This window comes from Heteronotia binoei, chromosome 16, assembly GCF_032191835.1.
Source record: "Heteronotia binoei isolate CCM8104 ecotype False Entrance Well chromosome 16, APGP_CSIRO_Hbin_v1, whole genome shotgun sequence".
NCBI lineage: Eukaryota > Metazoa > Chordata > Lepidosauria > Squamata > Gekkonidae > Heteronotia > Heteronotia binoei.
The window spans coordinates 6,748,768-6,773,422 of NC_083238.1; the positions used below are offsets into that span (position 1 = coordinate 6,748,768).

Below are 24,655 nucleotides of genomic sequence, written 5' to 3' on the forward strand. Positions count from 1 at the left end.
TATTCAGACTAAAGTTCCCATGACCCCATAGATTAAGTTTAAACTATTTTAAATGCGTAATGTGAATATACTCTGGGTGAACAGCAATGATTTGCTATTTCTGATCAGATTACATTTTTGTTTGCAACATAAAACCCAGAAAATAATATTTTCATACTTAACAGAATTGAAAAGTATACACACACAAACATACATACTTTTACCTCATGTGTGTGTGCATATACTTTTCATACATATATGTTTCTCTATCCGTCCGTCCGTCTGTCTGTCTGTCTGTCTGTCTGTCTGTCTGTCTGTCTGTCTGTCTGTCTATCTATCTATCTATCTATCTATCTATCTATCTATCTATCTATCTATCTATCTATCTATCTATCTATCTATCTATCTATCATCTGTTTACCTCTTGAGATGACAGTTTCTAAGCCAGTGCCATTAATGAAGGCGCGTTTTATAGTTTGAGTCTTTACATCAGTCCAGTATAAACGTTCCTCTGCTGCATCAAAATCCACAACTGTTACATCATCAATATCAGGAACTGTGAAGGCAGTTATATAATTGAAGTATGGGTTTTCTATGTCAACCCCTCTTATTTCTGTACGGCGTGCATAAAGAAGAAAGGTCTTCATTTCTAGAAGAATGAAAGAGGGTATGTCATAGGCACATAATAAAATCAGTGGATTACAGCTACATATAATTTATTCTAATTAAGTGAAACTATGTTGAGGAATGTCAACAAATGCAAAGTGGTAACTTATGTACTACTATGTTAACAAATTGTTTTTAAAGCAGAGATGCACAATTATAGGTTCACGGGAAAAGCTTTCATTGTGCTATATGTAAAAAAGAAGCAGACCCTGGACTTATCAGGGGCTACATTTGCAGCTGTGGGGATGGGGAGCAAATAAAGGGGAAGAATTCCTTTCTGACTGCACAGTGGCAATGGGGAGTCATGGCGATTGGCCCCAGTGGCAGCACTGGCAGCTAATCAGGGTGCCCAGGTCTGCTGAGAGGGATGGGGCTTCCACAAGGAATCCAGAATTTTCACTCTGGTCTGCCCCTAAGAAGTTGCTGTCAAGGCTGGCTTTATCAGCCGGTTCTTGCTTCAAGCACACATACATAGCAATAACTTTTTGATGTGGTAGAAAAGAGCAGGAGTCCAGTAGCACCTTAAAGATAGCAAAGCTTGTGGCAGGGGATGTGCTTTTGTGAGTCACAGTGACTCAAATGTTGTTATCTGTAAGATGCTACTGGACTCTTGCTCTTTTCTACTGCTACAGTCGAAATAACACAGCCACCCATCTTGATCTTTTTGATGTGACTCCACGAAGGACCTCTGGAAGACAAACTATGCCAGTGCAGCTCCTGCTTGCAGGGTTGGGCGCTCTGATATTCACAGGGAAGTGACAGCGAATGTTTGAGCTGTCTCTTCCATTGACAGAAATGGGGGAGGGGGGTACACATGTGGAACTTTGTGTGCAGTCTGAGGGGGGAAATCTAATATCTAACAGGAGATGCTCATATTTGAAATGTAAAATATATTTAATACATTCTGTAAAAGGGGTGGACTGGTACCTACGAGCTTTTCACTGGTACAAAAGTCCTGCTTACACTGTACAATGAATGCATGTACATCTTTTTTTTTAAGCAGATATAGTCACTTTAATAATAATAATAATAATAAATTTATTCTTATATCCCGCCGTCCCCCGCCAAAGCGGGATCAGGGCGGCTCACATGACATGGTTTACACCATGATTACACTAAAATCCAAGCATTACAATAAAAGACAATTAAATAGTTAAATACATTCAATTAAATTAAATAAACAATTAAAATTATTAACAGCTACAAATTAAAGTGCCACAGTTCAGTATATGTATAAGATGGCTAAGTGTCATTTCCGGGTTCCATCTTAAACGCGAGTTGACAGAGGGTGGTTTTGCAAGCCCTGCGAAACTGATTTAGGTCTTGCGGGGCTCGCACCTCCTCTGGTAGTTGATTCCATCATTGGGGAGCCATTGTGAAGAAGGCCTGCTCCCTTGTTATCTTCAGTCTGGCCTCCCTTGGTCCAGGGATTCGTAGTAGGTTTTGGGAACTGGATCTCAGTGCTCTCTGGGGAATATATGGAGAGAGGCGGTCCCTAAGGTAGGCAGGTCCTCGGCCATATAGGGCTTTAAAGGTAAAGCACCTTGTAACAAACTCGGTACACAATTGGCACAACTTTACAGGGACCAGGAGATGGATTAAAATGTGGTTTCAATCACACAGTCAGCTATATGTTCTATAACATGATAATTACTCAGCACAGGTGCTTTTTAAAAGTATACACTGTGTGCACAGATTGTACGTGCATTTATTGTAACTTGTGAACAAAGCTAAAGAGTAAGAATTGTTTTGCATAGTTTCCCTTCTTATTGCAGCCCAGTCCTATGCCTTGTATTTCCAAGCACAACCTTTGTGTGTGTGCGGAGGGAGGGGGCAGGTTAAAGAAATTCTCTCTCCCCAGTGGAAATGCTGGTAGGATCAAACATCATAAATAAATTAAACACTTCATACTTGTTTGAAGGCAGAAAGCTTGAGAATTATTTCTGCATCTATTATCTACTAGGTTAAATATATTTCTTCTCCTGAGAGGCTGTCTGCTTTATGGGCTAGTTCTTATGTCCTGCAATGATGTTAAGATGACTTCAGAAGAAGAGTGAGATTAAAAGTACTTTTCATTATGCAGTTTACTTGCATCATCATTTTCTGATGATGCCCTTTCCACTTGCAAATCTCTCTGTTCTGTAGAGATAAGATCAGCAAACACGCTATCTGCAATAAAGGGGTATATGTGGAAGCAATACACATCAAAGCTTAAGAAGCTGAATACACTGGAACAATCTATGAGGTTCATGTGAAGCAAGAGGTACTGTCAAGAGTTGTCAGTAAATGATCTGAATAGGACTTTTGCAGTATCAATATTTACAATCTTTACACTAATAACAGCAGGAAAAAAATAAGTATTAAACAGGAGGAAAGCAACTTACCATAACACATCTTCCTGTCTGTAGACAGCTTCATTAGGTGAGGACATGCACATGCTGCACTTCTGTTATGATTGATTAGGCACATATGAGAGCATGGGCCTCTACCATGGTTAGCAGCACAAGGATTGGGAGCTAGAATTAAAAAGCATAAACTGAAACCTTACAGTAATTTACAAGTGACGCTTCAACATATGGTGTTAGCCATTTAGCACTGTGTATTGTTTTCTATTCTGAAGGAGAACAAAGAATTGGGCAAATGGATAAGCTATCAGCCATTAGCTTCTTTCATCATGGTTTCTTGCAAGAAAAGAACATTAAATGGAATAGCAGAAATAACAGCAAATTGTATATCTGCAAATGAAGCTGCTTTATACCATTTGCCTATCAGCGCCAGTATTGTCTACTCTGACTAGCAGCAACTTTCCATGGTCTCAGGAAGAGGATTTACAATAAAAATATACCATGAACAAAATTCAGGCCTCATTCAGGAGGCTGAAGTTAGCTCCCAGTTCCTTTTACCTCCACCTTTTATTCCTTTAGAAGCTCATTTATTAACAAATTTTGAGCAGCATGAGCTTCTCATTCCTCATTTTTTGGACACAAAAGCTAAAAAGAACTGGAACAAATTTTGCTATTGGCAGAGTGATCTTAGGATCCTTATCACAAAGCAAGGGAGCCAGAATTTCCGGTGTGCAAGGGGATGATGGATGAATTAGAGCCTTAATATAACAATCCCTTATATTTTCAATAAATCTGCATTCAAACAAAACATGAAAAGTTGGGTCAATCCTATTAAGGCCACAAGGGCAGATTCTATCAGATTAAGGCCTGTTCAGAAATCTCCCCTGTAGAAGAGTGGGCGTCAACATGGCAAATGTGGTTCAATGTGGCCAAGTGCAAGGTAATACACATTGGGGCAAAAAATTCTAACAAGCAAAAAATTCTACAAGCATAGCCAGCTTCAAGAGGGGAATGGATAAGCATATGGAGCAGAGGTCCATCAGTGGCTATTAGGCACAGGTTATTGTTGGAACTCTCTGTCTGGGGCAAGTGATGCTCTGTATTCTTGGTGCTTGGGAGGGGTAACAGTGTGAGGACTTCTGGTGTCCTGGCCCCACTGATGGACCTCCTGATGGCACCTGGGTTTTTTGGCCACTGTGTGACACAGAGTGTCGGACTGGATGGGCCATTGGCCTGATCCAATATAGCTTCTCTTATTTTCTTATGTTCTTGGAACAATTTTAGTCTCAGAAGGCAAAGAGCCATACTCTTGCTTCCAGGGATATTTGTCCAAATTATGCCCACAGTGCAACATGGATATTCAGTGTTTTTCTTAAAAACTGGACCATTGATCAATATTATCAGAGTTAGCTTTGATCCAAATAGCTGAGCCATAAAGGATAGGGGGGATCACTTTCAAGTTGAAGGCTTGCACAGATCCAAGAATATACCCCCCCCCCCCCCGTTTTATGGAAAAACTTATTTATAGTATTTGCACATGGTTTGGCTTTGTTCAATTCTGTTCTAAGTTGGGAGGTTCAAGATAAATCTGCTGAGAATAGGATCTCCAAATAGAAGGCCTTAACCTGCTCAATATTGGACCATTGATTAACCATTAAAGGGGGGTCCATTTCCTGGTCTTGGTAAAAACAAAGATCTTAGATTTCAGACAATTAATCACCAAGCATTCTCAGGAACAGTAACTGGAGAAAGTTTGCAAGGCCTTTTGCAAACCAACCGTGGCTTGAGACAAAATAACAGCATCTTCCATTTAAAGCAGGACAGGGACACAAATCTCAGTCAGTTTTGATGGGTTGGTACTAGCACTTTGTAGTAGTATTAGGTTTATTAGTATAGGGACGGAATTAGATGGGGTGGGACTTTTAATTAATTCAGAGAGTGGGTTTATAGTGTAACATTTTATTATGTGGAAGATTGATTTTAATTCTGATTGTTGATTATAGTATATCTTTTTAGTTTATGAATTATTTATGGTAGAGTTGGATTAATTAATTTGATGAATTAATTAGGGTATAGTAGGATAAATTAATTTAGTTCATTCCTTCATATGTTGATTTAGTTCATTCCTTCACATGTTGATTGGACAACTTAATTTTCAGGAACTGACAGATAAGAGCCAGATGGCAATGGTAGGTTTTTAGGGAGGGGGGGGGGGTTTCTTTACTCTAGTGTTGGATTTAGTTGCATCCATTCTTGTAGGATTCACAGGGCTTGTTACCCTTAGTTGGCTTAGGGGACCTGTGGGTCAATAGGCTGAATGAGGGAAGCAACATTAGGCCCAGGGATCTCAGTCCTGGTGGGGTGTAGGAGGTATGGTGGTGGGAGAAGGCATAATGTGGGAAGGGGGCAGATATATGGATATGCTCAGCCCCATTCCTGCCTTCATCCCATCCCGAGAAATGCAGGCTGTGGGGACAGGAAAAATTAACCCTCTCTGACACAGGTGTTGTGCAATGCCAGGTCTATCAATAATAAGATCTCAGTTCTCCGAAACTACCTGGTGGAACAGGAGGTAGACCTGGCTTGTATCACTGAGACCTGGGTGCGGGATTGTGAAACAGTTGCCTTGCATCAGGTGACCCTCCCCCCCCCACAGGTTTCTTGGTCCTTCACCAGTCTCAGACAGATGGGTGGGGTGGGGAGGCATGGCATTGCTGATCTGGGATTCTTATCCCTTCAGAACACTCAGATACAAAGATTGCCAGCACTGAATGCGTGGGCCTAGTGTGGGAAGCCAAGGAGGACTTGGCCATTTGGCTGGTGTACCATCCGCCTAATACCCCAGCCAATGTCCTGCCTGCTGAGGACGCAACCTCTTTGCAGGCCAAGGACCTAATGTCATCCATTGCAATGTTAGGGCTCTCCCAATATGTTTTGACTCCTACACATCAAGCAGGACACATGCTGGATCTGATCTTTGCGTAAGGGATTACGGTGGACTGAATCACCACGGATGTGGTGCCATGGTCATACCACTTTGCCTTGAAGGCCTGGTTATGTGCACCTGGCCCTCCCTGTTTAGGCGGCAATGTCCTTCACGTGCACTGGGCAATCAGGGAGGGCTTCCAGTGACATAATTTGGAACACCAGGGCAAAGTCTGGGTCCATGGTGGGCAGCGGCAGGTGGCTCAGAGCATCAGTATGACCCATCACTTTCCCAGGGCAATACTTAAGGTTGTACAGGTAACCCACCAGGAAGATGGACCATCTCAACACCTGAAAGTGAAAGCATTTGGGGTGTTTGTCGGTTGGGGGCGAACAGGCCCAGCAGGGGCTTGTGGTCCATCAAGATAGTGAAGGGCCGGCTGTGCAGGTAATCGTGGAATTTCTTTACCCCTGCCACAACAGCCAGGCCCTCTTTGTCTATTTGAGCGTAGTTTCACTCTGGTTTTTGTTAGGTCCTTGAATAATAGGCTATCAGAACTTCATGCCCATCCGGCAGACTGTGGACCAACACGGTGCTGACCCTGTAAGGCAAATTTTCATTTATCCGCCATTTTAGGGTCTTTTTCACAGGTTTTGCAGACCACATTAATGGATTATGGTCTGCCCCTATTTTAGGAAGAATCTCATTTTTTTTTTGTTATCAGTCCAAGATCTTTTGTAATCCTCAACATATCAATTCTTGAGAAAGAATTATGCCTTGCTGAAAAGAAAGTATAGTCACGTTCTTTGGGGTTAAGTTCCCTGCATATATCTTCCAGACTTTCTTGTTGCACTAAATAAAAAATGACTTTGGTAATTTTCCTTCATTATTTTTTTTCCCAGATCTATCCAAAATATTTTTAACTGTTCCATTAAAATCTCCCATTATCATGATTTGCTCATTTGATCTAATTGTTGCATAATGTCTTTAAAGAAAGAGTCTTTTGATCCATTTGGGGCGTACAATCCCAATAACAAAGTTTTTTTGTAGTTCAACATCACTTCCACTGCAATATATCTACCATCATCATCCTTAAAAATCAATTTTGGGTCTAATTCTTGTTTAACATAAAAAAACAACACCTCTTTTTTTTCTCCTTGGCCAATGAATAAAATTCCACACCCAGTTGTTTGTTCCATAAAAATTTGTAATCCATTTGTTTGATGTGTACTTCTTGTAGGCAAATTATATTACATTTTTGTTTCTTAATCCAATGAAATGTTGTCCTTTTTTGTGGTGAATTTAGTCCATTTACATTCCAAGATATTAATTTGTAATCCATCATTATTTCTTGAGTGCTTGTGATTGTAACTCTCTTTCCTTTATATTCAAAACTTAAACCCTCTGGAAGTATCCATCTGTATATCATTTCATTTTCTCTCAGCTTTTCAGTCAATTTTTTATACAGTCTCCTGTTGTTTATGACTTTTCTTGGCAATTCTTTCATCATTCTTACCCTACTGCCATCCACTTCCAGTGTATTTTCAAATTGTTTACTTAAAATCTTTCCCACCATATCTCTTGTCACAAATCTTACTACCACATCTCTTGGTAGTTTATTTTTTCTGTCATAGACTGAGTTGACCCTGTAGATATAATCATAGAAGTAACTGGTTTCATCAAGGTCATTCCCCAAAAACTCAGCAATGATTCTTATTATATATGTCCTTAAATCAGTCTCCTCAGATTCAGGTACCCCTCTCAGACTTATCTGATTTTCCATTAGTTTACAATCTTGTAGCACTGCTTTCTCCTGCATTTTTTTATAGTGAAATCCACTGTGTCAATTCTTGAGTCTTGGTCTTTCACCTTTTCTTCTACCTCCTGCACTTTCTTTAACGCTGCTTGGGAGTCTTTCCTGAGATCCTCAATTTCTTTTTTATTTCTTTCTTAACCGCCTCTGCACTGGATTCAATATCTTTTTTAAATTCCTTCTTACTCTCTGTTATTGAATCTTTTATTACTTTTGCCAGTCTTGCCTCCATGGCATCTATTGCCTCCTGCCTTTTAGACATTTTTGCTTCTTCAAGTAACCTAGCCCTCGTACAAATCTGTTTTGCTCCTGATTTATGCACAGACATCACTGTCTGCCCATTTCTAAAATAGGCTCTGAAGTTGCTAAAATAGGCTCTCACCAAAACAAATTTCAATTACACAGTCTTGTAGATTAAAGCATGCCCTTTTAGATGAGCCCAAAATCGTCATTCCCAGAGGCTCCTAAGTCAAGATATTATTTTTTAACTTATTTTATCTTTTAAACAATTTTATTGATAACATATGGTAACAATTTCCATTAATAACTTCTTTTCATCTATCCCATATGCTTCTTTCTAATCACTCCTCCCCCCGTTACTTGACCCCCGCCAGTGTTATTTACTCAAAATACTAACATTAAAAGGTACCCTTAATTACTAAGAACTAAAATTAATATTCTTCTTTCTTCTAAAGTGTAATCATTATCAAAAATTGTCCAAAGTCCTTTTACTTTCCACTCATCTTCTACATAACTTCTAATTTTTTTCCACTCCCTTTTAAAATCTTCTAAATCATAGTCTCTTAAAGTTCTTGTTAATTTGTCATAACAAATTATGTCATAACTTTTACAATCCAATCCCATTTTTCGGGGAATTTTTTTCTTGCTTCCATAACTGCGCATATAGTGTCCTAGCAACTGAAAGCAAGTACCAAATTATAGTTCTATCTTCTTTTGGAAATTTTTCCATTTGTAATCCCAACAGAAAAGTCTCTGCAGCTTTCTTGAATTCATATCCCAAGATCCTAGAAATTTCTTGTTGGATCATCTGCCAATACTTTTTTGCTCTTTCACAAGTCCACCACATATGGTAGAAAGAACTTTCATGTTTTCTGCATTTCCAACATCTGTCTGGCATCTTGTTATTCATCTTTGCCAATTTTTTAGGAGTCATATACCATCTATACATAATTTTAAAACAGTTCTCTTTAATACTCTGATGTGTTGAACGTTTCATAGAGTTCTTCCATAATATTCCCATGTATCCATCTGTATTTCTTTATTTACATTTATTGCCCATTTAATCATTTGAGATTTCACTACTTCAAGATATTATTTTTTTAAAGTTTTATTTTCTTCAAAATGGCGTCCGTGGCTTTTCTGCCCCCCCTTTTTTTAAAAAAATTCTTTTTTCTCCTAGAGTGCCCCAAAATTAATTCCAAGAATATAATCCAAAAAATTTCACCTTTTAATGATGATATCTGCTGGCACCACTTTTTTTTTAAGTCCCGTTTTCTTTTTAAAAATCTTTAAACTTTTGACCTTCTCTTAATGGCCGCTGGTACTTCTCTATGATTTATGATCCTAGAGAGGCTTGTAGTTTTCCCTTCTCCTAATGGCTACTTCCTTTCTTGCCACAAAGTCTCGTTTTTAATGGTTGAGAAGCCTCACGATACATCTATGACGCCATTTTCTATGACGTCCATCAAATCAGCAGCTCTGTATCAGAGGGGGTTCTCTGGCCCAACCACAGGTATTTAAAACAAAAGTTGTTTTTCATCTTTTAACTTTGTTTCTTAAATTCTTTTAGTCCTGAATTTACCCCCTCCTTTATCTTCTTTACTTTAACATAACGTAGTTGAATCTAGACCTTTGTCTTTATTTCAAATAAGTCTTATTTTAGTCCCGGCGTGATAGATAAAGATCTTTTACCTTTAAAGTCACTATCCTTTTGAACACCATTCTCTTCAAAGATAGATGTTAAATAGTTCCAAAGAAGCTTTGAATCCTGGTGAATTTAAGTCAATTTAATGACCCCAGAAGTCCTCTGTAGATGTTGGAATGCGATCCTTCTTCGGGGACTCTTCAAAGCCAAAAAGGAACCCCACTGGAATTTCTTGTCAGCCAAAGTAAATCCCCTCAGAATTTAATATGCATGTCTTGGGCTTCTCCCTGTCTGGGAGAAGTAGGCAGCAGGAGTTAGGATCGCCTTCTCTGCCCAGAACAGAGGCTCTGGTCTGCTCCTCTCCTGAGAAACAGCTCAATCCTCCATGATCCAAACCCGGAAGCCCAGCGCCTCGATGATCTTGTCGAAGGAAGATGCCTCAAGCGTCTCTGGCACAACCAGGCCCTCCGCTAGCTGTAGCATGGCAATGCCGCAGTTGCTCAGCAGGATGGCCTTCCTTGATTCGCTGTGCCATGAGGTGGTACTTAAGTCTTTTGACCCAGGCTTCTCAGGCCTTGGGCTGTGCCTTGTCAAACTCCGGAATGGAGTTTTGCGATCTGGATGTGGTGGCCATGACCAGGCTGGGCGGCGGTGCCTGTTGCGCAGTGGTGCTGGAGCTTGGTGCGCTTGGCGGTGCTGGGGTGTCCTGGACCTCGCTCATCCGGATCCAATCTCATCGACACTATAATATAGTGGGTTCTATGCATGGCAGAGTCTCAGAGTAAGTGATAACAAGCTCTTTAATAGGAATCACATAGTAAAAGGTTGCAATACAAGACTGCTCTTGGGGCCCACGGGCTGAACTTATATACATCTCTGGTTTCCCGCACAAGCACGTTATTGAGCCATTCAAACCGGAGGGGGTTTGTGATTGGTCCTGGGCTGCGGGGGGTTTGAATCCTATAGCCTTTTGTTCCCAAGTCCCCAAGCTCAGTCCATATGGCTCCAGTGAGCCAGGAGGAAACACCAAAGTCTTCTCTTGAGTCCACATACATAACAGTGCTAATGACACCCAGCTCTATCTGCTTATGGATGGCCGTCCAGACTCCACCCCTGATGAACTGGGTGAGGCTTTGCAAGCCATGGCTGGTTGGTTGTGCCAGAGCCAACGGAAGTTAAATCCATCTAAGACAGAAATCCTGTGTCTGGATCGGGGGAGGGAGGATGTGGGATCAGGCTCCTGCCCCTTGATGGTACTCAATTAGTGCTGTCAACAGAGTTGAATAGCTTGGGGTATTCATGAATACCTCTTAATCTATGGAGGCCCAGGTTGCCACTACTACAAGGGCCGCCTTTTTTCATCTGAGGCGGGCCTGACAGTTGGCCACCTACCTCACCACCTGAGATCTAGCCGCAGTGATTCATGCAACAGTCACCTCCAGATAGGACTATTGTAACTTTCTCTACATGGGGTTACCCTTGATCCTGCTCTGGAAACTCCAGCGGGTGCGGAATACTGCAGCCTGGTTATTAGCATTGAGGCCTATACAGGTGCGGATGCATCCGGTGCTGTGCAAACTGCACTGGCTACCCCTGTAGTACCAGATCCATTTCAAGGTGTTGGTTCTTACCTTTAAGGCCCTTTATGGACTGGGGTCTGCATATCTCCAGGACCGCCTCTCCCCATACGAGCCTCCTTGGGGCCTGAGGTCAGCTGCTCAACATCTTCTTGTGATCCCTGGTCCTAAGGACACCCAACTGGCTTCAACAAGGTCCAAGGCCTTTTCGGTCTGGGCCCCCACCTGGTGGAAAGAGCTCCCACTGGAGATCTGAACCCTGTGGAACTTATCCAAGTTTCGCAGGACCTGTAAGATGGAGCTCTTCCGCCAGGTTTTCAATTGATCCAGTGGGAGTCCCCTGAAGTCATCGCTTCCCCCAGCACCTTATTGGCACCTTACTATTTAGGTGCTTAAGTTACGTCGGATACTATTTTGCTAGTCTGGATGTGGTTTGTTTAATCTTTCTGTAAGGTTTTTAATGTTGTAAACCCCATAGGGTGGGGTATAAATCGAAAAATTAAATTAAATTTAGATGGCATGTGGTTGCTGGGCTATACTGCAGTCACAACAGTCATGCCCTGCCATTCTTTTGTGCCTGAAGCTTCAGGCAGGAAAGATTTGTCCGTTAATGAATCTTTTCTTTTCATAGCTCCTGACCCAGGGACTTTCTTAGACTTGTCCTCTTCCATGCAGAGGAGATCCAGGAACAGCAAATTTTCTATCTTTATTAGCCACAAAAACAGAGCTAGGCTCAAGTGTTCTGCTGGAGCTGCAGGACTACTGAGACTGGAAGGGCAGCCTCACTCTGATCTAGGAGATTCACACAAAATTTGTATAGCCCCGCCTGAAGCTAGAGGAGGCATGGCATAACCAGTATAAATGACTTTCCCAACTGAAGGGGAACCCTGCTGTTTTCAGTGGTAGTATGTAAAAGGCATAAACATACTTTTGATTATCCCTTCCCCTGAAATCATAAGAAGTTCCTTCAGTTTTCTTGCCCTTATAATCTCTCGTAAAAACAACTTGTAAACATCTTCCTGATTCCACTATTTCTGTATTGAAAATAATGATTATGAAAAGGTTCTAGGCTGAATGTGGGGTATGTCGTACCAACACAGCCTAAAACCATATTAGTTATTATTCTGACCTGATGCTAAAGCTTCTAAGGTATGTTCTCTGATTTTCAATTAAACGTTGGTAATACTTTGCTGAAGCAGATGCAGTTAATTCTATATTTATGTTTTGTTTTAGTGATCTTTATGGTGCAATAGTTTTAATGTGTCATTTAACCAACAATACTTTTCACAAATTCTCATTTTCTATCTGTATATACACCACTAACTGGGAAATACTAAAAGACATTTCAAGAGATACTCACATATTGCAAATATAACAAGTCAAAGTCAGAATAAAGTATTATTAGCGGAATCAGCTAAGATATATCCATTTAACAAACAATTAAATGTAATCAAAAGGACAGAAACACAAGCCATTTAATAAATGTAATTTCTAAAATTATATTGATATTACTAAATACTTTCATTTACCTTGTGGTTGACGACTTGGGTGATAGATCTGAAGATCAAAAGGCTGTGCACTAGTTTTTTGTATTACACTAACATTTTGACCTGTCCATTTGTTGGCTTTTGACAATGTGTTTGTCCTCCAGTCTGTCCAATATACTTCACTCCCATATAAAGAGACAGCAAAGGGATGGGAAAGATATTCATGACCTCGTATAATTTCAATCATGTCAGTTCCATCATATAGTGCTGAATAAATAGCATCTGATCTGAAATATAACCCCAAATGGAAATTAATTTTTAAAAGAGAACCATAAAAGAATGTGAGTTAATACTGAAATCACATCTAATGCAAAAAAAGGTCTAGGAACATAATTATGATCTTGTAACAATATTGGTCAAATTATGAACAAAATGTAATTTTATATAAATTATCAGGGCTTTTTTTGAGTAGAAGTGCACAGGAAAACAGTTCTGGCTGGCTTGTTGTCAGGGAATTTCTTGCCTATTGCAATGTGTTCTGGAGTGAACTCTGAAAGCCTTGTTTCTAATCAGTTTTGAGCCTTTGGGTCTCAGTGTTTGCTCTGTATCTGACCTGAACCAATAACAAAACGACTGTGCGTAAATAAGCAAATTAAATCATATATATTATAATGTATAAATATAATAACACCACATATACAATCTATAATAAAGTCAGTAATGCCCAATAGGATTGCACAGTTCACTTTCGCTCTTGCTGTAAAAGGCAATGATACAAGTCCACAAAGCTTTCACAGTTCACTCCGGAACACACCATAATAGATCTTTTCCACAGAACTTACATGCTTACACCAGTTCAATAACCGATGTGCAATTCACTCTTGCTGTAAAGGGCAATGATACAATTCCACAAGGCTTTCACAGTTCACTCCAGAACACACTGGAAGAGGCAAGAAATCTTATCCACAGAGCTTACATGCTTCACACCAGTTCAGTTTGCCCTTGAATAACCCCAAGTGGATATAGACTCAGTAAATGCTTTTCTCCGCTGTTCATGCTCCCAGACTTCAATTCCAATATGTTCCCACTGGCTTGAAGAAGATGATGATATTGGATTTATATCCCACTCTATACTCTGAATCTCAGAGTGGTCACAATCTCCTTTACCTCCCCTCCCCACCTCACAACAGACACCCTGTGAGGTAGGTGGGGCTAAGAGTGCTCTTACGACAGCTGCCCTTTCAAGGACAACTCCTACGAAAGCTATGGCTGATTCAAGGCCATTCTAGCAGGTGCAAGTGGAGGAGTGGGTAATCAAACCCAGTTCTCCCAGATAAGAGTCCACACACCTAACCACTACACCAAACTGGCTCTTGAGGACAGTGTTTCACAAGACAAAGCTTTCTCAAGAGCTGATAGTTTCAACGTTCTGTGTAGTCTCCAATTTGCTAATAGACAAGAAATTCTCAAAGGCATATTGTGCTTCAATGGTTATTGAACTGATGTAAGCATGTAAGCTCTGTGGAGAAGATGTATTGCCTCTTCCAGTGTGTTCTGAAGTGAACTGTGAAAGCCTTGTGGACTTGTATCATTGCCTTTTACAGCAAGAGTGAAAGTGAACTGTGCAATCTTATTGCACATTACTGACTTTATTATAGATTGTATATGTTGTGTTGTCATATTTATACATTGCAATATGCATGCATTAATTTGCTTATTTGTACACAGTTGTTTTGTTACTGGTTCTGTCTTTACTGCGTGTTCACTTTTGTGGTTGGTTTTTACTTGGTGAACTGTATCTGACCTGGGCAAAACTTGTTCTGTTTGTAGAAACTCTGGGCAGGAATCTCAAAATATTGTTGGCACTAAAGAGGTCAGAAGTCAAGGCAGCTGAGAACAGCTGAGGCAGGAGAGATGCAAATGCACCAGGTCTGAGAGAAAGAAAGACAAAGCATAGATGAGACATAAAATATTTGGATACGATTTTTAAGAGAAATGAAGCATTCTGCCTTCCAGAGGGAAAATCTCACTTGCATCAATATTGGGTCTGAGGGTTTAATAATTGATGTACTTCAGTGTAAGTCAAGTTAGGCTGGGATTTAGGGGAACTGAGAGACATAAAGAAGATTGGTAAGATTGGTAAAAAGTTCTGGGACACAGAATTTCTAATAAATGGTTTATAAGGCTGTGTGGATTATGTTTTCCTGAACACTAGCGTGGACTGTTCAAAAATCTATCACCACTCATGTATTTAAATCTCTTGATATATGGTCACACTGCCATACCTATAGAGACATCTGTCTGGTTTACATTAAATTCATGTTTTCAGTCAAGTGACCCTAAAAAGACATTTTTGGGAGGAGCTGCATGTGCATAAGGGGATAGCTCTCACTAAAACTTGTTTTTAAGGACTGTTTTCTGATAGTGACTATTTGGCCAGGTTCAAGATGCAGCATCCCCAGATGTGTTAATTATGATCCAAAATAAGTTCTGATAGATGCTAGGAACAGTATCTAGACAGCTTCCTAGTGTTCTGGGATGACCCTTTGAGATGGTGAGCTAGAACTCATTCAAGAGCCAGCAAAGCAAACCCAACACTCAGGCTCCATCTCGAAAATCTCCATACCTCTCTCCACAGGATCAGCTCTTCTACAGGCTCTGCTGCCCAGTTTCAACCAGTTAGCCCGGCAAAGCCGCCAGTTTTGTGGGGAGTTGGCTGTTCTACAGGCTCTGCTGTGCTCTTTTTTCATTTCCCCAGCCAGCCTGCCAGAGCTGACTGGAGAAGGGAAGAAAGATCAAGAATGGGCTCATAGGATAGAATGGAGAGATCGGGCCATGGCTGCTTTAAAGCTTCTGGAGCACTGCTCTGGTGAGCTTCAGCCCCAACTGAGGCCTGCTCCTTCCCACCTCCTCCCTCCCTTCCAGGCTTTGCCAATGAGGCTGTGAGTCTCCTTCCCACCTCCTGCCGCTCTCTCTGACTTTCCCTTTGCTTCTTGCACAAATCAATTGTTCCTGCATGCTTCGAAGTAAATGACCCAGTCTTTTTCACCTTAGCTTGCTAGCTCATGTCAACCTTAAATTCTCTTCATCAGCAGCACATAAGATAGAAGCTTGGGACTTTTTTTTTTTTGCTTTATTGTTGCTTGGGGGAGTGTTCAAAGGTGGTTGGAAGCAAAGGTGCTGGGCAGCAGCAGCCTCTATATTATGCCTTTCACAAGTGGTCTTGTGATAGGGTTGCCAAGTCCAATTCAAGAAATATCTGGGGACTTTGGGGGTGGAGCCAGGAGACTTTGGGGGTGGAGCCAGGAGACATTAGGGGTGGAGCCAAGATCAAGGCTGTGACAAGCATAATTGAACTCCAAAGGGAGTTCTGGCCATCACATTTAAAGGGTCGGCACACCTTTTCAATTCCTTCCTTCCATAGGGAATAATGAATGATAGGGGCACCTTCTTTTGGGGCTCATAGAATTGGACCCCCTGGTCCAATCTTTTTGAAACTTGGCAGGTATTTTGGGGAGAGGCACTAGATACTATACTGAAAATTTGGTGCCTCTACCCCAAAAAACAGGCCCCCCAGAGCCCCAGATACCCACAGATCAATTCTCCATGATTTTCTATGGGAATAAATTTCCATAGGGAATAACAGAGTTCCCAGCAGACATTTCTCTCCCCTCCCCCCATTTTCTGACGACACTGAAGCAGGGGGAGGGTCTCCAAACCGGGGGATCCCCTGCCCCCACCTGGGGATTGGCAACCCTATCTTGTGACCATTTTACAGTGTGTGCGTGCACCAGCTTCATTGTTTTGACCTTTGAAAATGTTTGCAGGAAAGAAAAGCTCTGTAGCACAAGCCTACAGTGGATCAGGGTATCAAAGCATTTTAAAATCACTGTAAAATGGTGATGAGGAATTGGTGTTGGCCACAATTTAGCCTTCTTTTTAAAGTGGGATCAGTGTGTGTGTGATCACTGTCTGTATCAGAAAGGGGGAGACCCCCAGCTTTCCTTTCCATTAGTGTGGATCCATAATGCTACCCTTCCCCTGCATGCCTGGCAGGCTGTAGCTGCAAAGAAAAAGTGTATGTGCTTGTGCTTGCTAGGATGGCTAACTTCATGCTAGGAAATTCCTGGAGATTTGGGGGATGGAGCCTAGGGACGGTGGGGGAGGGATGTTATTTAGGCATAATGTTATAAGATCAAGCCTCTGAAGTAGCCATTTTCTCCAGGGAAGGTTGGCAGCCTTATTACTTTCCAGCTTGAGCATCTGCAGCTGTCCCTGAGTCTTCCTACAGCAAGTTATGTGGAACCAAACCAGGACACAGCTTTGGGCTTTTTGTGGGGGAGTTCAGTGGAGCATGGTGTTGTGAATCACAGGGGCCATTCATCCAAGAAAATACACACTCTTCAGTGATCAATGTGAGCAAAGCCTCATTTCATGCTCAGAGGAAGAAAAAGACAATTTTATTGTGCTACATTGGTGAAGGAGATTCCCGTTTGGCACACTGCAAACCAGGAAAGTAGAAGTGTGAAGTGGGACAAATAATAGGGGAGGGGAATCTTCATGCATTTACAAGGCTCTGCTCATCATGGTAAACATATGATTTTAAACAAAACGGGTTATTGTTTAACCTTTGTGTAATGATTCCTTGTAGAGATTTTGTGCTACATCATATCTTGTTCACTGAGCCCCCAATTTTTTGCAGTGCATCGTATCTCGTTCCTTGAGCCCCACATTCCCAAATACAGTTGTGGCATAGAAGTTTCTATTGACAATTCCTGTTCATTTCATTTTATTCGATTTATATCCCGCCCTACCCCACCGAAGCGGGCTCAGCAATTGCATCAGCAAGCAGAAGTAACTTAAGAATTATCTCATGCCACAGATGTCCCAAGATCAACTGAATGCTTTAGCAGTCCTGTCAATTAAATCATATGAAGCAGAATATATATATATATATTCTACTTATTAATCGTCTTCCCCCATACACAGGGCTCAGAGCAATGGACAACATTTCTCACAATATTCAAAAGCCAGTTAAAACAATTAAAATACAAAACATTCTAACAACAATTTGTAGATTTTGATACTATGATTCACCATTTTGCTGCTGAAAAACAAAGTGGAAAGTGTTTTGATTACATGTACATAGAGATGTAATTTTCTAGAATATTTCCAGGCCTCCATATTGATACATGCACCATTATCTGGACGCTTTGTTGTTTTTTGTTTGCAAACACCATATGCCATTCATGTTTAAAGGAATATTATTATGGGGAAAGAAATATATTTGGTATACCAATGTTATATCTAAGTTATATTGTTTTGTTCAGGGTAATAAAAGGTAATCAAGAAAGCAAAAATTTATGTTTCTTCTTACCAGATTAAGTAAATTGAAATGGAAAAGGGAGCTTTTAAAGAAGAAAAAGTAGAACTAGTGGAGAGGATCCAGTTGGAAGAAAGTGATGATGGAAGAAAGAGGCTCTACCAAAGGGGAAAGGAGCCCTGGTTATAGAGGGTATTTTTGGTCAAGGATCCACAAAACCGTGTAACTGGTGCTGCTTTCAAGTGGAAATTCTCTATGTAAATAGTGAAGGAGCTGAGGTCATAAATCCTGTCATCAATCTTCTAAAGGTGAATTCCCTATGCAATTATCTAGAACAGAATTAGCAGGTAGTAGGGCTGAAGAGTCCTGATTTTAAATGCCTGAGGGAGGGGGAGTGGTAACATCATGTCACAGTAAAGGAATGAAGGGGTAAAAATGATGTAGCAAATTCAAAATGGCTTACAGCATTGTTTTCATTTTTAAAAAAATTCTGTTTCTGCACTGTTTGGCATAGTACGTTTGATACCCTTTTGCACTTTTCTAGTTTTTGTAATCTTAGACCTCTTGCTTATTAGGTCTCTCATGCTATTTCGTTACATTGTTTTATGCCATGTCATTCCTTTTGAGTCTCAAGTGGAAAAATTGGTAAATAAATGTTGAAGTATAAATAAATTGTAAATAAATAATGATCGGTTCACCATTACTATACTCATTTGCCTGCCCCCCCCCCCCCCGGTAAAAGGAAATTCTGGCTTTGCATCATGTTTCTAGAGAAAATGGTGCTGACTTTTAGGAAGGGAGGAAAATCAACAGAATGGCTGCCCTCTTAAGACAAATCTGTCTGTCCAGCAATTATATGGGGATCAAACACTGTGCTTATGGGTACAAATTGGAGCCTGCAAAAGAACAGATATAGTGCAGCTCTGGCTCTCTTTATTATTAATATATAAAGAGTATAATCCTAAACAGGTCTACTTGACAGTATGTCCTATTTTACCCAATGAAACTTACTCCCAGGGAAGTGTTAGAAGTATACCCAAAGACATGTAAAAAGGCTTAACATACCTAACATATATTCTAAAAGAAATGCAAAACTATTTTATACCTAGCATCTGTCCAAACAATTCGTTTTTCAAAGTGATCAACAGTGAGTCCATTAGGCCATGCTCCACTATCCATGTCTTTATATATGATCCTTCTTCCTGCTCCACTCATGGAAGCAGATTCAATGCGAGGAAAGTTAGCATCCCAGTCAGTCCAAAACAAAATTCTGAATGATACAAGCAAAAGGAACAAAATAAAACTTGCACTATGGAGAGAAATCAATAAATAATAGTTATCACTTAAAAACATAAACACTTTATTTATAGTTTTGGCATAGGTGAAATATTGTAGTTATGATAATATTAACTAGTAAATGAACCCACACCAAATATAGTAGAACAAATCTCATATCTATCCTCATACCATACATACTATATACCAATTATCAATGAAAATATATTAGAAACCCACCTAATGAACAAAGAACACAACACATTGAAGCTACTGATAAAGTTCCTCATATTTGATAAATGCAGACTGAGTGATATTTTGTTGTATTCTATGGAGTGACATTTGTAAGTTATGTAGTTGTAAACATTGCAGAAAACTATAACTTTATTCCTCATAGCAATGAGTTTCCTGTAACTCAAAAGAATGCATATTCTAACCAATTTATATTTGTGCAGCAAAACACATAATGACTTATATTTCCTGTTTCTCTTTGTCCAGCCATGTTTGACTCAAATTCAACACATCTCCTATCTGTCTAAACAGACATGCTTAATATAATGCATTATATCAAAGGGAATGCAAACAACTCAATAGGTAAGGAAGCATCAGAAAATAGCACTGTTGAAAGTACTAACGGGCAACACACACACCATACCAGTCTGCAGCAGGTATAAAAATGAACTTAAACCACACCCTGAATTGGTTCTGGTCAGGATTTCTTTTTGAGCAGGAAATGTGCAGGAATGCAGTTCCGGCTGGCTTGGCATCAAGGGGTGTGGTCTAGTACGCAAATGAACTGCTGGGCCTTTTCTACCCAAAAAAAGCCCTGTGTGGAACAATGGTGATGTCAAGGTGTATGGCCTAATATGCAAATGAGTTCCTGCTAGGCTTTATTCTACAAAAATATCCCTGGTCCTAGTAGAGATCGAGTGCTCCCATTCCCTTTCGCAAATTTACTCAGCTGCAGTAAACGTGCAGAAGAAAATTGTTATTCTATTTCCTATGGAGGCTGCAGATGCATGTTTATGGTTCATGTTTATGGCATCAGGAATTCCTGAGGCCCCAGATATGCTGCGCAACATCAGGAGCCTGCCACTGACACCTTCTGCTCCTCCTCCTCTGTCAATCATCTTCAGGCAGATTGGGGAAATGAAAAGGGGCAGCAGGAAGGGTGCTTGGGAGTAGTCTTGAAAGGTGAACCAAATCCCATAGAGGTTATACCAGTTCTGGAATTCATTTGAAAGGGATTGGGAAATGAGTTAAACCATTTTAGTAAGATGCCTAACCACTTACCCAGTAGAGCCTACTGTATCATTAGGTGATAATGTTTATAGCAGGGACAGGATATTTTTACTTTTCTCCTGCTGGATATGGTGTAAAAATTATTACAAATAAAAAATTATGATTATACTTGTTATCTACTGTCAAGCACTACACATTCTAGTCAGGCACGGCCCGAATCCTTCTGACACCCTAGGCAGCACAGCTCTGCCCGCCCCTCAGTCCCTACACCTGCCGCGGGCGCTACTCATGAGTAGCCCCACGCCTGCTGACTACTCATGAGTAGCACCTACTTGTGAGTAGTGCCGAGCTTTTCGGGCCAGGTGGGAGCTGGCGGCGGAGGCAGGGTGAGCTGGGGGGGGGAGGGATGCAACTGGCAGTGGCAGCAGGTTGCACTTTGGGGGGGGGGGAGGGATGGAGCTGGCGGCAGCGGCAGGGAGAACTTTGGTAGGGACCAGACTGGAGGGAGCTGGCTGTGGGGATGGCAAGGCAAGCTTCGGGGGCAGGAGGGAGGGAGCTGGTGGCAGTGGCAGGGCAAATTTCAGGGGGATGGGAGGGAGCTAGCTGTGGGGGTGGCAGGGCTAGCTTCAGGGGTGGGTGGTGGCAGGGCAAGCTTCTGGGGGGGCGGGCAGGAGCACGGCAGGTGGGAGGGAGCTGGTGGCGGGGGGAAGGCAAATTAGGCAGTTGTCTTGGGCACTGGGAGGGGGGGAAGCCCAATTTGGTGCCCCCTCACTTCTGGCACCATAGGCAACCACCTAGTTTGCCTAGTGAGAGAGCCAGCCCTGATACTAGTTCCACCCCCCTTTTTAGAATGATCTCTTACTGTCTTGTAATACTGTAATATTCAACTAGTACAGAGGTGGGCTCTTCATATTCTAGTATCAAGATAAGAGTGAGTAGTGTTACAATGTAATGAATGCTAATTGAATATAGATCTACACATACCATGGACACACGACTGTAAACTAGTGAGTAGAAATCGACATGTAATTGATCACAGTTTAATATTAATTGTGAATAATTCTGAATGCATTATTTTCAATAAATCTATCATGATGTGATAGTTACTTGGTGTTCAGTTCATTATCTACTCATTTTTTGTTCCCATATGGAAGCCAAATTATGCATTTTATTAAACTGCAAGGAGGGTCCAAAACAGACATGATATGAAAGATCTGTGAATAGGATATTCCATGGTTTTCAAAAAGCTAATCTGCTGCCCAGAGTGGTTGTTTTGAAGGATTGCTGGGTGTGAGGTGCTATATCCCCCTTCAATGCTTTTTTGATTATTTAGAATAGCCATGCATATGCCTTTACTGGTCTTTTTATTATTATTATTATTGTTATTATTTAGGATATTTTTGTGCTGCCCCTTCAGAGACCTGATCAAGGCAGCTTATAATTAAAATGTCCCAATATTATAAACAAGCCATTGGACAATATGAAAAACTATCCATAAAACTGAGGCAGACTATTTAAAAGCTGTTAAGATAACACCCCTTCTGAAATGTTTCAGTAAAATGATGTATTTTGGCCTAGTTCCTAAAAGAAAGTAGGTGCTAAGTGAGCCTGAAAAGAAAGGGCATTCCAGAGGTGAGGTGCCACCACCGAAAAAGCAGTCTCTAGTCATCAACTGCTCACCCTCTGGGGCACAGACAGCAGGGTTTGAGAGACAGATCTTAACTGGTGAACTGGATAGTATGGGAGGAGATGGCCCCTCAGGTTCCTTGACCACAAGCTATTTAGGGCCCTGAATGTAAGTACCAGCACTTTGAACTGTGCCTGGAAAGATGGGTAAGCAGCAGTACAGAGTTAACCAACCCCTGACAATAGCCTGGCTGCTGAATTCTGATCAACTGAAGTTTCTGGACCATTTCTAAAGGCAGCTGTACACTCAGTGCATTACTATAATCTAACTTGGATGTGATCAGAGCATGGGTGATTGTGACCAGATCATGCTTTTCAGGGAACAGTCATAGCTAGTGAATCAGCTGGAGCTGATATAATGTGTTTCATGGCACAGAGGAGACCTGAGTTTTCAACCAAAGCCAGGACCCAGTAGCACCCCTTACACTCTCCTGGTGAGGCCATAAGTAAGGACAATCAAGACCATGTCTGTCCTAAAACCATGCCTGAATCCAGATTGAAATGGGTCATCTCCTTCAAAATTGCCTGAATCTATTTAGACAGCACACACTTAAGTGCCTTATCCAAGAATGGAATACTAGCCACTTGGCAGGAGTTATTTAAATAATTTGTGTCGGGATACCTTCTTTAGGAGGAGTCTCTCAACCACATCTTTTAGAGAGGTTGGAACTGCACTCTCTCACAGGAAAATACTTATTACTGCCTGAACCCAGTCAAGAAACCTGCCCAGCATGATAATATTAGCCACAAAATGGGCCACACATGTTGAAGCACCTCGTCCACTTTAGCAGACCTCCCCAACTGAAAGTCATTCATATAACTAAAACTAGACTGTGCTCCAATACCCAAAATTTACTGCATCTTTGTATGGGGATTTTAAATTGTGGAAGAAGCATGGGGAAAAAAGAGTCAAGCCCCTCTGTAAGGATAAGACATGCAGCATCCATCCTTCAAAGCTTACTAACTAGTTCAAAAAAAATTGAAGAACTTAACCCTTTTTTAAAAAAAATAATAATAATTTGCATCTAGTTAGGTCTTAAACCAGACAAAGTATTAGGATAAATAGCAAACAATATAGGCAGGACAGCAGGAAGTAACCATTGGCCTTAGAAGAGCCTAACATAAAACTCTTGGCAGCTTCTCAGCTTAATTTTCCTCTTTAAATAATAAGTGTAATTTGACTTGCCCTCTTCATTTAAGAAGCATTCTCAACTCACAGTCTAAATAGCACTAAAGAAATGGGGGGAAATAAATGTTATTTTTAGAATTACCAAAAGATCTTGTATGCTGAACAGTTATTTCAGTTGACAAGAGAAAAAAAGTGAAAACTATGTAGTGCTGGTATCTGATATAGGGCTGCCAAGCTCCCGCTGGGACGGGGTTTCCCCCAATTTGGGGTCCCCCAACCTGCTGGCACGGAGCTGGCCGATGGGTGGATCTCTGCCCCCAAAGAGCTCCATTGATGTGTGGCATGCCCAATGTGAAGACATCACTCAGAAGTGAGATCATTGTGCTGGGTACGTCACACCAGGGATGCTCTAGCTTTCGAGTAAAAAATTCTATAGAGTTTTTAAACCCAAATCCTAGAGCATCCCAACTGGGATGTGCCTGGCGTGATAACATCACTTCTGGGTGATGTCACTGAGCTGTGAATGCTTTGAACATGCAAATGGAATCCACTGCTGAAAAAAAGGTAGAACTTGGCAACCCTAATCTGATACCCTACCGGTTATTTCATCTATACCCTGAAGAGCAGGATTTATGTTAATGATGTCATTCAAGTCAGGCAAATTTATTACCTTTTCTTTGGAGTTGTTCTAAAATAGAATCTTTTTGGCACCAGATTTTTAAAATAAACTTTAAAATTAACAGGCCATGATTTACCATCTGAGACTACTTGCATTATTATGCTATGTTTGAGATTGCATACCTGCCCTAACAGAGAGCTTAGAATTAGAATGAGCTTGTTAACTGCTGCAAGACAACATGTAATGTTCCGTTGGAAATCCTCTGTGGCCCAGTATAAATGACTGAATCATGAGAGTATGAGAAACTGTTCCCATTTCTAAATTGACATATTAAAATAGAATTCCAAATCAAGGAGATATAACAGCTGATAAATTCATGGATACATGGGCTTTATTTATAATGTCATGGAATGACAGAGTTAGCATTGATTTTTCTCCTTTTGTATTTTTGAGACTTTATAATGAGTAATCTCCTCCTCCCCTTTTGGCAACCATTTTTTTTAAAAGGGGGAGGGATAATTACTTTAAAAATGTACTTATCTCCAAATTATAGTCAAACATAGAAACCTATACTAGCTCAGTCAAAACCAAAACCATGAGTAAAAAATAGAAATTCAAAAAAACAGATTTCCAGGAAGAGATTCATAAACATCAAATTAGTCTGAAGATTACCAGAGCAAAGAACAAACAAAAACACAATTTA

The 24,655-nt window shown here is 40.8% G+C and overlaps 1 protein-coding gene across 1 annotated transcript in view; it reads right to left on the minus strand.

Moving 5' to 3' along the window:
• The window catches only part of LRP1B (LDL receptor related protein 1B), a 1,229,602-nt gene that overhangs the window by 431,101 nt on the left and 773,846 nt on the right, over positions 1–24,655 (minus strand). Inside the window, exons 26-29 of the mRNA XM_060257450.1 lie at positions 19,107–19,271; positions 12,721–12,965; positions 3,030–3,161; positions 401–628 (exon numbers count right to left, since the gene is read on the minus strand). Coding sequence (XP_060113433.1) covers positions 401–628; positions 3,030–3,161; positions 12,721–12,965; positions 19,107–19,271 — 770 coding nt within the window. The remainder of the gene's footprint in view (positions 1–400; positions 629–3,029; positions 3,162–12,720; positions 12,966–19,106; positions 19,272–24,655) is intronic.